We start from the raw sequence: 17,542 nt of genomic DNA on the forward strand, positions 1-17,542 counted from the left end.
CGTCGGTACTCGTGCGTTTCTTTTCAGTTTGGTTTTATTTTGGCTACAGGTTAAACGTCACCCTACGTAGAGATTGTGAGTCACTTCCAGCTCAGAGAACCTGAGTCAGTTGTACTTGCTGCTGCAGCCTGACACAAAGATCTTAACACCTTAGATTGCTGCCGCTAATCAGAGGCTCACAGGACTTATCTGAATATCCTACAGCACAGTAGTGACAGGTACCTCTCAAGCATTCCTCTGTGTGGTAAGAACAGCAGCCTTGGGGGAGGGACAGCTTCAGCCAGACATGAGAGTGAAAAACGAACCCCTGGTACAAAGACTACCCGGTCGGTTATGGACCAGGATATAGAGGGGCAGTGGAAAAGCCTGCCCTGTAGGAGGGTCCCCTATACACCCCTATACCTGCTATGGGTGCAGAAAGGAGGAAACTAATGTAGAGCAGTGGGGATTGAGTTACTGGTCACGGAGAGCCTGTGGAAAGGGCTGGTTTGCATGAGTGGTGGTTCCAGTATTTGAGTTGCCCAGGGTCTAGCTCTGGTCAGAGGGGTCTGGGAAGTGCTCTGGGCATCCTGCTCCCTTCCACAGCAACTGCGCCTTTGCAATCTTAATGGAAGTGGAAACTGCAACTTAAAGGCTCCCAATAAAACAATTTAATGAGGGCTGGGTCTCTGCTAAAAGGGAACCTGCCAGAAGGCGCTGCCTCTCACAAGTGGGAGTGTCGTCAGCTGGGAGTCAAGTGGGAGCTTGTCACAGCTCAAACAGGAAGAATGTGCAGGGGAAAGGGGACTGGGGAAAGCGCAGCCCCAGCCCACGGGAGAGGGAAGAAGATGCTTTACTCAGGGTTCAGCGGAGAAGCAGCGAAGGGATAATGCTCTTCTCCGATGACATGGTGTCCTGTTGCAGCATCCAGCTCCTGGCTGCAGCAGGCTGCTGAGGAAGGGAGGGGAGGCTGGCAGCTCGGGGCTGTCGCAGGCAGGCTCAGCGTGGCTGTGAGCCTGGGCCCCGTTGGAGCTGGGGGCTGTCCAAGGGAAGGAGTTGTTCACGTACAGGAAACCCAGTAGCAGGATCTCCTGGCTGAGATGGGTCTGGCTCAGTCCCAGCATTGCAATGGCTCAAGGCCTTTAGGTTTAGCTTCACCAGGGACCGTATAACTGAGCCTGTTTCTCTCGTGGTCTAAGTTCAGTTGAAATCTCTGAGGACCAGCTGTGTGTGGAAAGCAAATTGACCCTGGCTGTTTGTCTGTCCTGCTATAGAGAATCCCTGAGTCTACCTAAGCAACTGCCCGGTAACAGTGTAAAGCTGGCGGCCTTCCCTGGGCAGGGATCAGCCTGTGTAACCTTCAGCAGAGGTGAGAAACCAGGGCTGGGGTTTGAGCTGATACAATGCCCCTGTGTTAGAAGCCCACCTGTCTTGGGGAAAAGCATCCACCCACGAGGCAGCAGGGCTGGGCTTGGCACCCGCTGCCAAAGGGAGGCCAAACCCCTGCCTCTGAGCTCTTCTCTGTCCCAGGTAATGGCGCAATGAAACTAAATCTGGAAAGACAACCCTCTCCTCTATTCCCAGCCAGGGTAGGTTATAACACAGCTAACGGTGCAAGGCAGCTCCTTCCTCTTGCAGAGCTTGGGGCAAGCAGCTCTTGCTAGGAGCTGTTAAGGTGTTTTCAGCCCTGTCCCCTCTTGTTGGGAGGGGTCTCTTCTCCGCAGCAGCAAGGAGGCATTGGGGATCAGGCCACATTCCTGCAGGCTCCTGGAGTTGTCTGCGTACACCCTCTGGGGGAAGGTACTGATGATCTCATACGTGTCGGAGTCTCCACCCCTAGGAAAGAACAGCACAATCTTTCCTACATACAGGATCCCCCAAGGTTTTGTTGAGATGCTCTGTCTGATCCAGCTGTGGTTAGGTAAGAGCAGAGGGAGAGACTGTTTCACAAGCACAGGCCAAGCAGAAAAAAAGGGCTTCCTGCCCAAACTGAAGACAGCTAGGCACAGAGCAGCCATTCCAGGCTGCACAGCTGCGGTGGGGAAGGAGGCTCTTGCATCCCAACAGCAGTGAGCTCATCGTGGGCTCGGACCAAGGCCAGAGCTACGGCCTGCAACAGAAGAGTGGAGAGCAACGGGGTCCCTTCAGTCATCTGGAACTGTCCCCAAAGCCCTTGGGCAGCATTGAGTGTGCTGGGACACAGAGCTGGCTGAGCAAAGGGTGGTGTTTGTCCAGCAGCAGCTCCGTCAGCCAAGCTGAAGGCTGCAGCTCAACTTCAGGCTGCACCAATGCCTTGGGAATGGGCGAGTGCTGCTGAGCAGCTGGAAGGAGGCAAAGGCAGTGATGGACCTGGGTCAGATAGCAATCTCGAGAGGACAAAAGAGGCTTATCTCTGCTGCTGCATCAGCTTTTTGGGAAAGGTGGGGATTAAATGCTCTGAGCTAAGTGTCACCCTGGCAGTGCTGCACAGAGAGTGAATCTGGTGGTGGAGCTAAAGCAGCAGAAGGGTGCCCAGCAGCTCCTGGGGCTGGGACTGTCACCCTCAGCCTGCTCAGCTCAGGCTGATCTGTGTGAAGCAGAGCGCCAGGGCCTTCAGCCACCGCTGAGAAACTTTCCCTGGGGCTCTGTGGAGCCGGTAGGGAAGAAGGGGAGGAAGCCCTAGGCCTACCTGGCATGGGCGAGGTGCTGGCGCAGGTCCCCTATGGTCTCTGTGAACAGCATCTTTACGATGTACGTCTGCTCCCCGCTCTCAGATTTGATGCGGAGGGTGCAGATATCAGGGGCAGAAGCTTCATCCATCTTCACCCTGGAGGTTAGAAAACCTCCTCAGCTGAGGAGTGAGGGCTCTGCTGGTGGCAGAGCCCCTGGGCTGATCACCCAGGGTGATCTGAACAGGGGAGAGGTGTTCCACGTTTGGGAATGTCCTTGAGATGAACAAGGCCCTGTCTGGTTGCAGGCGAGCAGACCAACTCATGGACCAAACTGCTACTTTGTTTTCACTGCTTAAAGGTGCCTCAGAAGGAGGGTTGCTGACCTTTTTTAGCTTTTTCATTTTAGATCAGGGCTGACTGATAAGTACTTCGCCCTACTTTTTTGATTAAAAATAATCTGTGTGGGGGTGTTTCATTAGCTATTTGGGTCTTGCCTTGCCAGAAGACTATGAGTGGAAAGTGTTGTTAGTGTGACCTCCCACTTGGGCATCAGTTTCCTGTAGGAATTCTCCCATTTAACATGACCACAAACAGCTTTTTAGATAGTTTCAAACTCTTAGGCCTTGGCTTGCTGTCGGGAAAAGTATTTCACAGCAATGAGTAAGTAATATTTTGAACAACAGAAGCTTTTGTTAGAGATGTAAAAGATGGCAGGCTTACCATGAACAATTTGGTAGTCTTCCCAAAAGACCAAACTTGGCCTTTTTTTCTGATTATTTCTAAGGTATCAAAGGGGTGAGTCCATTTACTTCCTCAACTAAACCCCTTGAAATAAACCCTCAGTGAAGAAATAGGAGGAAGATGAGAGCCTGACAGGGCAGGGATGAAGGGGCCTGTACCTCTCCAGGGCAGACAGCCTGGGTGCCTCCACCAGGATCTCTTGGCTGCTCCACACCCCACCAGCACCCTGAAAGCAAACCAGGTGAGTGTCACCGCTGCCTGCTCTGCACGGAGAGCAACCAGTGCCAGGAAAGCCCAGGAGCAGGTGCCAAAGTGCTACGTGTGCTCTGGTGGAGCCTCTCTGGGAGGAGGAGGTTACACAGAGCCGAGAGGCCTGAGGAGGGGGTGCTGGTGCTGTGCAGGGCGCTGAGCCCAGGGAATTGCTGCCAGCCTCATCCTGTGGGTGTTTGGGGGGGTTCACTTGTACCTGCTGTGCTGCTCTGGCTGAGCCTTGGGCACCAGTCACTTCTCCTCCGTGTTTTGAGGACTTTGAAAACTTGTTGAGAAGCTGCTCCAAGGAGACTTTGGGACCTGCCGGAGCAGAGGGGAGATGTGTCCATGTGCGACCTTTTTGACAAAACCATTTTCCCCCAGAATAGGGTGATTTGGTGAAACAAAAGAGCACAACAGCCGACAGGGAGAGCTCTAACCTCCCCTAGCTAGGCTGAGATTGTTCTCATCTTCCCCATCGAAGCTTGTCCCACTTTCTGGCCTGGTAAATGTTTGTTTGTCAACATCAACAGTGAGCAACTGTGCAGCCTCTTCAGCACGCAGCTGGGATGCACAACTGGTAGAAACTAGGTCAGCCCTGCGTGGACAGGGAAAACTGAAACTATGACAACTTTAACGGGCTTGGAAAATTTTTCATCTTTTTAGGGTGTATTTGTAGGCGTCCGTTCCTTTTTCTGTGGTGGCACTGGGCAATTATGGTTTTTTACTACTTGGATAAAGGAAACATTTAGCACAACTTCTGTTTGTGAATGGCCTTGAGATGAATGAGCAAGTAGTACAGTTTTATACAAATAGGAAGATGTTGCTGATGGGCAATGCATGTTTGGATTGTTTAGTTATGCATGCACAAACCCACTATTTTCTGTCTACGTGACTGCATTTGACTTTCCAACCCTGACAGGTATTTCTTACACAGACTGATAGAGTCTAGAAGCAAAACGAGGAATCTGTGGCCTTACTTTATGTCCCATATTTTCTTAGGAAAGTCTGAAGAGGAATTGTCCCATATTCAGTACAGTTAAGATCAGTCTGGCTTGAAGGTGTCCGCCTTTATGGAACGAGCTTGTAGGAGAACCGAAGGTTGTTTGCAAGCTACCCCAGCCCAGATCTGCAGGGTTCCCCTCCTACCAGCTGGACTGCCCCGGTAAGGTTTTGATTCTCCTCTGTGGGAGTTAGCTGCAGTTTTGAGGCAGGCTTAAGAATTTACCTGGTATCTCCGTGGTTTCCTGCACCTCGCTTGATTTTGAATGGCCAACCACTTGGCCATGGCCAGGAAAACTCCCTGGAAGGTGTCTCTCCTGAAATACCATGTCCCTTCTGTCAGTGACCTGTTGGATTAAGGCCACCTGCCATAAGCAAATCTGACTGTTGTACAAGCGTGTTCTCACTGTATCAGAGCGAAATAAACCACGGCACCAATAAGCAAGAGTTGTAAACCCTAAATGAAACCGAGAGAGCTGCTTCCTCAGAAACTGCTCCGACTGTCCAGACTCTGCTTGCACTTGACCTTTCCTCTGTCTCTGCTTCTGCACTTGAAAACGCTTTCCAGGTGGAAAGTGATGCGAAAGCAGCACGTTGGGGGTGGAGAGGGATTTGGCAGTAAGAAGCTGCAGCGGGGACTGTCAGATGGCTCTGACACACCAAGGATGGCAGAGTGCTACCTTGAGGCCCCCAGCAGTGGGGAAAGCTGTATAAATAGGGGCAGACTTCCTGTCTGGGTTCCACTTATGTTATTCTTACACCTGGCTGGCCATCTCTCAGGCGGATGCGCTCTGTGTCCGTATTTACCCCAGGTTACTGTACTGTCCCGTGGCTTCCATATGTGGCCAGCTGTGCACAGACACAAGAACCTTGCACGTTTCCTTCCTCTTCCACCTGACTTTCTAACTACCACACCTACCAGCCCGCTCTGGCTGTCCTGACCTCATCCTCACCCGTGCAGTTGTGCCCTGCTTTCTTCATGGCAGTGGGTAGGTGCACCCTTCTGGTTGTGCCTACTTACATTTCGGATGCACTCGAAGACCTAGATTAAGATCCCCTGAGGCTCTCTGCCTGAAAATGTGGCCTTGGCTTTTTGCCAGTTCTGAGAAAACAAAAAGTGGGGCCCAAAAGAACCTCAGGTGGCCAAATCCATTTAAATTGTAGAAAAATAAACTCTCCCGGCATCCTCCTTGAGAGATACTTGTTCAAGCTGTTTTTAAAAGCTTTTCCGGGGGGAACTATTTAAGAACTTTTTTTTTTTTCTCCTTTTTGTTACACAGCTCTTGAGAGGCTGCACGTACTACTTCTACAAAGCTTGCTATGCTCTTAGAAGTCTTGTTCCCAGCCAAGATTCACTGAGGCAGAGAAACCGTTCAGTCCTGGTGCCAAAATGCTCACTTACTTCCTGTAATGGCTCTAGCAGGTGTGCTCCCAGCCACCCTCTCCCTGAGAGAAACATACACAGAATTAAGCTGCATGTATGCTGTATTCAGAAACCTCAAACTTAATTTGCTGTGGAGAGCATCCAGCAGACTGGTGAAAGAAACGTGAACCATTTTCTTGGGAGGCAAGAGAGCGGTTTCATCCAAAAAGGTGATAAACAGGGTTTTGCGCTGCTTACTTGCAAAGGGACGCCATCTGGGTAGCGCATCTGCAACTCTGAAGGGAAATAGCCATCCATAATATCCTGCAGGCATTGCTGAAACAAAATGAGAGCTCGTGGTCATACCTCAGACTTTCTATTTATCTCATGACAGATACGTTCCTTCTGGGATGTTCCTATTTGAGTTGTTATTGCCGTGCAGAAAAGTCTGCAAAAAAAGACCCAGAATCTCCATCTCTAAAAATTATTAGACAATGATATAGAAGTCTTTAAAGGCACCACGGGAATGGCAGGTGAGAAGCTGGAGGTCTCAATAGCTGCTCCTTTTTGTGACTGGGACAAGCTCACAAGCTCTATTCCTACACGTGCCCTTTCCTGAGGCTTAGTGAATGACAGCAGGATGGTTCTAAGTCTCAGTCCTGTACAGACCTTTCCATACCTGTGTGGATGGGTCCTCATAGGGCCGAAAGGGTCCGCCGAACATGACGATCCCGTTTTGATACAGCGTAAGAGGGAGAGGTTCTGGCTGTCTCAGCCGAGCACCCCCAGGCATGTGCTCGATTTGAGAAATGCCTTCTCCAGCCAGCACATTCAAATCTTTCACGTTTTCCAAGATTAAATCAAAATCAATCTGGTGTTTGGAAACAACTGCTTCACCTGTGGCAAAGGGATTAGAGTTACATGGGGAAGGGGGTGCCAGCTAAGCAACTTCCACCTCTGTGTGGATGCATTTGAGGTGCATATGAGTCCTAGCGCTTTGGGACTGTCTGTGCTGCCTCTCCACACTTCGCCTTTCGCTCTTTTGCAAAGTGTGGTGCAATACCGTTGCTGTGGTGCGGCGTTGCCAGGTTTACATGGGTGTGTGTGAAACCACAAGGGCAGGGCAGCAGGGAAACAACCCTCTTGCTACAAGTTCATGTAACTCCAGAGCCAGCTACAGAGCAGCCAGCTCTTTAGAGACCACACTCGGCTCCTTGTCGTTGGTTGTAATTTCAAGAGCGTTGTGTCGTCCCTTAATGCAGTGCTGTAAAATGCACAGAGTGAGGAACTCGACTAGTTGGATTAACTAGATTGGATAAGTGGATCAGGGCAGGCTCGCTGTAGAAATGCCAGGGTAAACACAGCCGGCTGCTCGCCACCAGCAGATTGCTCGCTTTTGCTGGGGCGCTGCTGAGGATGTTTATCTGGGTGCTTGAGGAGGGTGGTAGGGTGAAGCAGTAAAAGACGTTGTGATGGGACAGAATGAAATCAGAAGAGGAAATGAAAGAAGAGATGTAGGCAGAGGTAAAGGCTTTGGTATCTTCTGTTCTGCTTTTTTATGATTTGATAATGGGGGGCAGGGGAAACCTCCCTTAAAAAGGGTGAGCTGAAAACATTATAAATTATTTCTACTGCTTCCGTCGTCTTCTACCCTCCTGCATCTAAGGGAGGGAAAGATTAGTTAGCCAATACTTGCATGGTGGTTAGGAAGCAGCATTAACTGTACAGGCCAAATATTATTCTCTTTTTTTTCTCCATTACCACTTCCTAAGAAGCCATTGCCAAATATGTTTGGACACCATACAGCACAATCGGGCCTCAATTAAACCACTCACGTGGTGGTTGGGAGGAAGGGCAAACAATACTCTCTGATGGAGCCAGACAATATGGGTAAGTTACTACAGCTACTATATAAACAAAGCATCTGATTCCATTTTCCACCCATTTTACGTCAATGTTATTAGAGCAATCAAGCTTCAAACATTTAGAGTATGGGAACTCTTCAGGAAGCAGCTGCTGCGAGGGTATCCTTCCAAATGGCTGAGCCACCGGGTTCTTTCCTCTTCCCCTAGATGAGGCTTACAAAATTTAGGTGTATAAAATACCAACGTTCTGCCTGGCTTAGCTCCTGTTAAATTGCTCTATGTCTGTGTCCCTGAGATGGACTGGTGTGAAGACCTCAGTACAGGATCACAGATTCTGAAGACCCAAATTGTGGGTCTTGGATGCCTCTCTACTCTGGGGGAGTATCATACCTTCTCTAAGCATGCAGCAGGAGCTAGGATAGCTGCTTCAGCAAAGAGTGCTGGTGCTTTACCTGGCTTCCAGAGGCTCCTTGCTGGCAGCTCTTCTTCATCCTTGTGCGATTCTAAATCTTCCAGCTGTTCATGTCTCTCTCCAACCCAAATCAGACCATAGTCATTTAAAAACTGCTGTAAGAGGCAAGTAAAAGTCAGTGGTGTAGACCAGAGCTTTAGAAAATTAGAAACAGAAGCGTGAGAGTCGTCAGTTGTGACCATGAGAAGCAGAAGGAGAGGTGAAAGAGGAGGTTTGTCTTGAGTTTTTTTGGCCCTGGCAGACAGACAATGTCACTGGTAGGGTAGTAGTAGCAGCTCTACTAGTAGTAGGCAAAAGGGAGAATGAAAGTATCTGTAGTGACCCAGTAATCTCCCAAGGCTGTAGTAGCTGTAAAGAATATTTCTGCAGTCCTAGAAATCAAAATGAAGAGGCTTGCAGGAGGCACAAATGTTTGTGTATTAAAAAAAAACCTCTAACTGCCCTGTAGCTCACATCCAACCTGTTCTTTCTTTTCAGAGGTGTGAGGTGAAGAATTGTGATGATCAAAGTGGCAGCTTGAAAAGGACCAAGCAGCTTGGGACTGCAACGATCTCAAACCAAAGCTGCAGATGGCTTAGGGCAAGTGTCTCACCTCCATCTCCCAGACCTGGGTCTGCAGCTGAAGGCACCTACTTTCCAGTTCCTCCACTGTGGATGAGTCAGGAGCATCTGAAATGGAAGACTTGTTTTTTCTATGCACAGCCTTAAAGAAGAGCTATAGATAACCCCTGTACGCAGCGCAGGTGCCCCAGCAGTACCCGCCTGTACCGTTAAGTGAACTCAAGCCCGTACGACACAGGAGCTGAACATGAGCTCTGCGGGCTGGTCCCTGGCAATTCAACCTGCAGCAGTTGGATAAAGATGCTGATAGACTAGAAGATAGTTGCGAGTGATACTGGTGAAGTTTTATGCTGTGGGAAGCTTATGTGAGCAGTGCTGTTTGCAATTATACAATGAGAATTGCTTGGCTTACTCAGTCTTAAGGGACCTATTAAAAAAAATGAGCAGGTGTCCACTGAAGCATGATCCAGAAACCTAGGCTGAATGGCTAGAATGATGCACGATGAGGTACAAAACACATGTTTGTGGTTTGACAGGCATGTTCTTGTTATGTGCTCAGGAAATGGAGAACTTGCCACAGCTTTGTGCTAACAAAGTACTTCAGGCATTGTAGGAAACGTGTCAGGGCTCAGCTGGAGAGCTGCTGGATTCCAAGAAACGGAATGGGGGGAAAGACCTTCAGTGACTCACTCAAAGCTGGGTTCAATTTAGAGTTAGGCTGCCTTACAGGACAAGTGAGCCTGGACCTGTAATACCGTTGGAGACTCCGAGTAGATTTTTGGTTGTGCTTAGCTGTGAGTAGCTCTGTTTTTCCAGCCTGTTTGAACTCTGCGGTATTTTTTTTTTTTTACGTTCTTTTTTTTCTGACCATCCTCAGATATCTGTGGGGTTGGTGTGTGCTCATGGAAACTTAGTAACCCACAGAAAATAGGTCAGGAAATAATTTGCACTGCACCAGAAAAGCTGCCTAAAAGCCACAAGTATATCGTGCGGCTCTGCTTTGGCAAACAGTACCACGTGTGTGCAACTGATACCACTCACCGAAGAGGCTCCTGGGCTTTTAAGGCAAGGATGGCTCAGAGAGGTCTCCAAGCCTTCTCTGTTGCAGTACCAGGAGCTCTGTAGCTCTCCCCAAGGTAGGAGCAAGGTGCCAAGGGTAGAACAATTTTTACCTTCTCCTTTCTGAAGAGTCTTCATCTTTTCTTCAAGTTCAGCAATCCTCTTATCCTTGAGGACCAGAACAGATAATGACCTTGTTTAGTTCCTTGGCCTTCAGAACCTTGAGGCACCGTTTGCATAATTAGTCCTGGCTTGTTGAGTCAGTGGTGCACGTACTCTCACCCCACTCGGAGACAGGCAAAATAAGGGTCAGAAAGGCTGTATCACCTCACAGGTACCTTAATTAGACTCAAATGAGGGGTGGGATATAAATACACAGCTCCAAGAATAGGAAAGGGATGTGCTGACCTATCTCCCCCTTCTCCATCTGCACAAAAGGTGTAGGCAGCCACGCGGACTTGTGCCCCCTGTGCTTCCTGCTCAGGCACAGCTCGTGCTCTGACCTGCGGTAAGTGGCTGATCTAGAAATGAAACCAGCATCTCTGCAGCTGCCTCTTAAAAAAAAAAAAAAAAAAAAAAAGTATTCATTCTAAGCTGCAGGACCACAAAGATGTCTGCTCCAGGATGACCCTACTGTGTGAGCAGCTGTTGTTTCGGAAAGGAAAAGGAAGAAAAGAAAGGTCTGAAGCCAAACAGCTAATGATATCAGTGAAAGGGTGCTGAGAGTCTTTAAGAAGTCACAGCAGGGACTGTCCACTCTCCCACCCCAAGGACTGATACAGTTGCTCTGTTGCTTTGCAAAGGCTTGTTTGTGTGAGCAGGCTACAGATTCACTTGGTTTAGCCCAAACTAGGTCTGAGCAGGTGTGACGCTCCTGTGGCTTCAATCATTAAAGTAGGGCACAGAGTGGGTTCAGTAAGGGGCAGGATTTTTACCTTCAGTTGAATTTCTTGTGCTTGTTTCTTTATTTTTTGTCCCAACAGAGTGATTTTTTGCATTATGGAGGACATGGGGTCCATGTCAGTGTGATCTGCACCTGAAAGCACAAATACAATGTGTTAGCTCTCTAAAATGGCGATCGGTATTGGAGGCTCATCTGTGCCATAGGGGACCCCACACAAGAATTCCTGTTCTGCCACAGCAGGTAGGAAAAGGGAACCTTTTGGGGGTACTGGGTAGAAATCCCTTGGCTCCTGGCTGGTAGGGACACGGCAGTGTCACCAACAGCACGCTGTGTATGCAAGAGAGGGACCACAGAAATTAACCCTGGCCTGGGGTATCGAGTCCACCAGGCTGTCACTGAGAAACTGTGATGGCCCAGAATCCCCTAATCATTGAGGGACTTTACCCTGCATGTTCTTTTTCAGTGTTGTCCCCCTTGAGCAGGAGGGGAGGCTGCTTTGCGCTGGATTCTTTGTCCTAGGAGACAGGCTGTCACCTTCTGAGAAGAGGCATGAAGAGCATGAAAGAAAGAAAACAGGTCAGCGTTTTGGATACGACTTCTCCAAAAGCAGGTAAAGAAATACTGGGGTTGTGCTGAGGGAAAGAGAGGGCAGGAGAAAGCAGGGTGGCCCAGTCCATTCACTCCCACAAGCACTCTGACTAATTAATGAGTGTATGTGGGCACTCATTATGAGCCAGGACTCAAGGGAAGGTACAATCTCAGCAGCTGGAAAGAGCAAACACAGCATGGAGCTTGCAGAAAGAGACCATGACGCTAGTACAGGGCATCCTGCGCTGCACAGTGAGGCAAAAAGGGGTAATATTTAGCTATTTTAACAAAAAGCACAACGCTGGGATTAACAGAAGCACCAAACTTCACTGGGAGTGGAAAGGGAGCTTTTGCTTTAAGATCTAGTAGGAAGGATGTGACCTAAAATGGAACTGTAAAAATAGATGAGGCTCAAATGTGCTCTAGGGTTTGCTGAGGATGTGAAAACCTTTTGTTACTTATCTGATTTTGGATACATGTAGGAGAGAAAGAGCTACAATCATTGCAAAACATGTAGGATGGTAAAAAAAACACCTTACCAGTGGAGGTAATGAACTTGGACCACTCTGCCCTTTTAATAAAAATAAGAGGGGATAATATGTAAAAATAAAACCTAGATTCATTAACTTTGGGAGGATTTGCTTGATGGGCAAATTTTTAAAAATGTAATTGACAAGGCTGTCCAAAAAAGCTCCAAACTGTACTCTTTTTCTTATCAGCCCATCTTCTCAGTCCATACGCCCTTGCTTTCTGGGTGGAGTGGGTGTTTGTACACCCACAACTTGTAGTAACAATTAAAATCATTGAGTTGCAGCCTGTGGGAGCTGCCTGAGAGCAGAGGGGGGTGGCGGTGTGAAAACTCAGGTGAGTGAGGTGCAGCGGTGCAACTCTTCTCCCCTTGAAACGGAGGAAACACAAACACGATATGAACCACGACTGACCAACACCGCTGGTACCTGCTGGGGAACGATGCGGGCCAGGAGGCAGCAGGTAAGAAATTCGGGGAGTTTTATTCGAGCTGGTGTTGTTGCAGAGCCTGTCGCCCTCACGTGCAGCCCTCTGAGACCCCAGAAGGCCGGTAGAAATCATCTTTTTGAGGGATCGTTGGCAAAAAGGGATTCAAAATAACGGAGGTAACCGGGTTTACCGCCCGGGGGTGCCTCTGTGTGTGGGCCCTGGGGGGGCCCGACGTGGGAGGCAGCGCCGGGGGCGGCCCAGCGTGTGCTGGGTGTGTGGGGGGGGGCAGCACCGTGTGTTGGGGGGTCCCTCGCGGTGTGTGGGGGCTCCCCACTCCGCGGGGAGGTGGGGGGTCCCAAACGGCGGGGGGCTCCCACCGCTCCCCCCTCGCTGGCGTAGCACTCACCCCGCGCTCAGCGCGCCGCAGCCATCTTGTTTACAGGCCGTTGCCACGGCGACGAAGCGCCGCTGACCATTGGCTCAGTCCCGGTCACGTGGAGGGCGAGGCAGCCTGAGGACTACACGTCCCAGCATGCACCGCTCCGCCGCCCCCCGGGGACACCGGCCATGGCGGGGGGACCCCGGCCGTGGGCGCCGAGGCCTATGGGACCTGTCGCCGTCCCTGCTGCCCCCTCGGGTGCCACCGGGGGTCAGCGCGCCTCGGCGGGCTGCTCCGGGGCTACCAGAGCCTGTGCCAGGGGTCATCCATCCTCCCCGAACCCCGAGGGCCGCTTGAGGAGGGAGGCCCGGGCCACCAGCCAGGCCGAACGGCTCCCTGCCTGTCCTGCGCCCTGCACCGCGGCCCGCAAAATGGTGCGTTTTCGACCTCAGTTTGCTTCAGAGTGCTTCAAGCGTTTCCCTGTGCTGGGAGCCAGCCGGAGCACCATATGCCATCACGCTGCCCCTCCTCAGCCACCCTCTGCACACCCGTAGCTCCAGCTGGTAGGCGCGGGCTGTGGCACAGCCTGACCTGAGGCATCACAGCTCCTCCTGATTCCCGCACCTGCCTCTTCTCTATTTTCTAGCAATGCTTTCCCTCACCCCAGTACTACCACACACCCTTTTTTCCTCGCTGATTCTCTGGACTCCACCCAGCGCTTGCCGCCATCCAGAGACCTTTCCCTGTGTGTCACCCGTCCTGCCTGTCCCTGCTGTCCTGATCTGGGAGCTCAGAGAACTCGGCCTCGATAGTTGGAGAGGGGCAGAACAGGCCGATTTTTAGCACCTTTTACGGGATGTTGGCTGGCCCCAAGAGACTTGTGTTTTGACACTTCTGTGAAGTGCAAAAATAAAATTTGGTGAAGCTTTGCCGCAGAGGAGTCTTCAGCTCCGGGCGGAGGCTGCCAGCAGGCTCACTGCGCTGTGATGTGCTTCACCAACACAAAACCAGACAGCAGGTGTATGGGCTCGTCGCGTTTCAGTAGCTTTACTTATTTCAAACCGTCTCAAAAAAGCCAGATGCCTTTTGTTTCCTCCTGCTGCTGCAGTTGAGTGGGTGAGAGTGCTCAGAGATCTGCTGTGAGGAGATGGATTTCTGGGGGCTGGAAGGAAGCATTTCCCTGATCCATTGCCTGGATCAGACGACCCCAGGCGTGTGACTGAAATTCAGAGGGACAGCTTGGACCCGGCTTCTGCCCTGAGTTGCAGGGAAGGAATTTTTTTACATGGCACAACACGGAGCCCTTGTTGAAACATTGGCCGCGATTTGCAAACCCTTCCAGTAAACCAGGGCAGGTTTTAACCCATAACCACTTCATGGGTGTGGGGTACAGGACAGGCAGCCCCCAGGGAGAAGCAGAGCTCGGCCTGGGGGGGGTTTCATGCTGCAGGTGGTATTTTGTGATGTGGGAAAAGGCAGGGTGAGGGTCTCGCTGCCTTTGCTGGAGATGGTGGCCAGGATATCCCACTCGGGGCTGGCTGTGTGGCCATGCTGGGGAGCAGGAGCTGCTCTCGTGCTGAGTGATGTAGATCGATGGCTCCAGAGAATTGAAGCCAAAAGGACTGTGCAGGGTTGTGTCTGTCTGGAGATCCCCATGTCTTGCAATTTCTCCCTTGCAGCATCCGCAGTGGATGTGACTTCCCCAGAGTGCCCCGGGCTCAAACGGGAAGGAAGGCGTGATTGGTGAGACAGGGCCATCGCTGTGCTTAAAGCCTCCGACTGCAATCACTGTGAGCAGATGAGGAAGTGTCACTGCACACCCTGAGCCGAGCCCCGACCATGCAGCCCCTCCAGCGCGCCCACCTGCTCCTCCTGCTCGCCCTGATTTTCCTCTGCATGGTAAGAGAAACCCCACGGCTTGGGGCCCCATGAAGGCTAGGGGGTCCAGCCCGCTCTATCCCATGGGTGTGACAGCAGTTGGGGGGCTGTGGGGTTCAACCAGTGGGAGAATTTCTGCTGAACTTCAGCTGGAAACCTGAGCGTTTGACTTTCTATTTGACTTTAACCCTGGCTGTCTTACCAGGAGCTTTGCACTGTGGTCTGTATGGTCTAAATACTTCCATGCGTTGCTTTTTTTCAAAGTATTTTTTTTACTTAAGAGCATCGTACAGATCTGTAACCTTCACACATAGCTCTCCACCCCATTCTGCAGCCTGTCCTTTGCATGCTGACCCCAACCTGTGCCTGGTGTGGGGACACTGAGGATGACTGCAGGGCCATGGGGATGCCAAGCACAGCTGTGGGGATGCCGGGTGGGCGCACAGCTGTCCCATTTCCTCTCCCCTCTCCCCGCTGGAGGTTATTTTTCTCCCTACCGGGAGGCTCCATGAGGGCTCGGCTCCTGCGCCGTGCTGGTGGATGTCAGCTCTCTCTAGGGTGGGGACTGTTGCGTGGGAGGGATGAATGTGGCGGCACTTTCAGGAAGGATAATGCTTTTTGGAGCAGTTCTCGGGATGATTACTTTTTTTCTACAGCCTGATGGTAACGGGGACAGATTAGTATGTGGTTTTCCTCACAAACTCCACACAGCTGCAACCTGCTGCTGGCTCCACAGGGTGTGTTTACCTTTTGGTGGCCAGGCAAACTAGTCAAAAGCCCTCATAGTGCAAGGGTGCCTGTGAGGGGGCAGAGCCGGGCATTGGGGCCGCATCCCAGCTCCAGAGGGACCCAAGGAGTGGTGAGAACCAGCGTGGGGGCTGGTTCATGGAGGGAAATGGCATCCCCTTTCCAGCAGTGGTCCCCGTTCACAGGTGTGACGCACAGCCACTTACACCAGCAGTCCCAGGAAAGACAAAAAACCCAGATAAAGTGGCCCTGCACAGCCAGGGCATGAGGGATTCACACGAACACCTTAATTTAGAAGGCGCCGACCTTCAGAGATGGAAGGAAACTGCCCTGAAATCACCATCCCAGCTGTGTTACATTTCACACACTGCCTGCAACACCCCTGCTTGCGACAGCTCAGGGGCATGGGTGTCCCTCCTCCTCCTCCTCGCTTCCAGCACGGGTGTTTCCCAGCTCTGCTCCTGCATCCATGGGCCACCATGTCCCCAACCGCTTCCTCACCACCATCTGAGGGGCAGAGACCACCCCCCTGGCTGCTGCTTCCCCCCCCGCCCCAATTTGTAGAAGCCACTGGCTTAGAAACAGAGCACCGAGGCGAGGGAGAGCTTGGGGAAAACCCCGGAGCCAACTGTGATTTCTGCGTGTGGCGTGAAAGAGAACCTGCCAGGGGGACTGGAGGCCACGTCTACCCCGTGGGAAGGGGCAGTGGGGTGGTCCCAGCTCGTTTCCGTCCCAGATCAGCCAGGCGAGGGCTTTTGGAGGGGGTTGTTTCCACCCTGACTTTCTTGTTTTCTTTTCCAGCGCCTCGGCCAGGCTGCAGAGGCGTCTCCCACCACCGCAGCATCGCCAGGTCCCTCCCCGCAAAGCAGCCTGAGCCCCCCCTGCGGCAGCCCAGCCCTCCTGCCCCTCGCCCTGGGGCTGGCCGCAGCCTTCCTCCTGCGCCTGCGCTGACCCCCAGAACGGCGTCCCCCGCCCCGCCACCTCCTTGGAGCCTCGCACGATGGAGGACCAGCATCACACCATCGCTCCCCTCCCTGCTCTCTGCTCCCGCTCCCTCCGGCCTCACCGCCCCGGGCTCCAAGCAAGGCCCCGGGGCCGGCTGAGGAGAGCCGCTGCGAGGCACTGAGAAATAAAGCGCTGGTGTAGAAGGCCTTCTGGTTCGTCTCATGTTCGGTAACGGGGCTCAGCCCTGGTTCTTCCCCTCCCCGGCCTCGCTGGAGACTCTGAGGAGCACCGCAGGCCCCGGGCGTGGGCGCGGCCCCGGGACGGGGCCCAGTGCCGACAGCGCCCCCTTCAGGACAGGCAGTCCCCCGCAGCACACCGAGTGCTGGCCAATCCCACCGCAGGAGCTTGTGCTCTCCACCAATCCGCTGCTGCCGAGCTCCCCGCTGTTAGCCAATCCCGGCTTGGCGGGGGCTATATAAGGGCGGAGCCGGGCGCCCTCCGTCAGGCTAAGGCTGCGGAGGCGAAGGGGTGTCGGAGGGGTCGCGTTGAGAGGATTTTACCCTTTAGTGGCGTCCCTGCCTGCCCGGGTGGGCTGAGCTTGTGTGTTTCGACGTCCCTCCGTGGCTTCCAGGTGTCTCAGCGGTCTCCCAGACTGCACAGGGTTGGTAGCGTCCTCCTGGGCCCTCACCACCTATGCTGTGGTGGTCTCCTCTGCCTTCCCACTGGCATAGCTCTCATGAGCAATTACCCCGGCAACTCAATATCCCCCTGCCTGCCAGTTCTGTAGGCTTGGCATTGCCATCTCCGAGCAGCCCTGCCTGTCACCGCTGCCTGCAGGCAGGGGTTTGGGCTCTGGCCTGGCAGGAGACCGCATCGGAGCTGGGCGTCCCCATGCAACACGCTCCGCAGTCCTGTGGTTACGCGTCCTCCTGCCCGAACAGGTCTTGGGGCAACTAGGGACACGTTTCAGGCTAAAGGTGGAGGTTGGATGATGGTTGTTGCTGAAAGCCAGAGCAGTCGCCGGCCAGCTGGAGACGCCTGATGTAAGGACCTTGGTGCACTCGAGTCTGCCGAGGAAACCTCCCGGGGAGGCACTGAGCTGTCTGTCGCCACCAGAACAGCCGGGTTTCGCTGCGGGGCTGATAAGTGATTGCTGCCCAAGTGCGGTGACTCTTCCCCAAACCGCGGCTCAACCTGCTCGG

General features: G+C 52.5%; 1 protein-coding gene across 1 annotated transcript; it reads right to left on the reverse strand.

Annotated features, from left to right (window-relative positions):
* Positions 1–1,649: 1,649 nt before the first annotated feature.
* Positions 1,650–15,738, reverse strand: UBXN11 (UBX domain protein 11). The gene is made up of 14 exons (XM_074562752.1): positions 15,702–15,738; positions 14,609–14,662; positions 11,291–11,383; positions 10,878–10,978; positions 10,056–10,110; positions 8,915–8,991; positions 8,303–8,417; positions 6,665–6,882; positions 6,244–6,321; positions 4,849–4,969; positions 3,838–3,941; positions 3,524–3,597; positions 2,648–2,785; positions 1,650–1,815 (listed from the first exon to the last, which is right to left on the reverse strand). Exons 1-14 carry the CDS (start codon positions 15,736–15,738, stop codon positions 1,650–1,652), a joined length of 1,431 nt encoding a protein of 476 aa, XP_074418853.1.
* Positions 15,739–17,542: the final 1,804 nt, after the last annotated feature.

This window comes from Larus michahellis, chromosome 19, assembly GCF_964199755.1.
Source record: "Larus michahellis chromosome 19, bLarMic1.1, whole genome shotgun sequence".
Classification (NCBI taxonomy): domain Eukaryota; kingdom Metazoa; phylum Chordata; class Aves; order Charadriiformes; family Laridae; genus Larus; species Larus michahellis.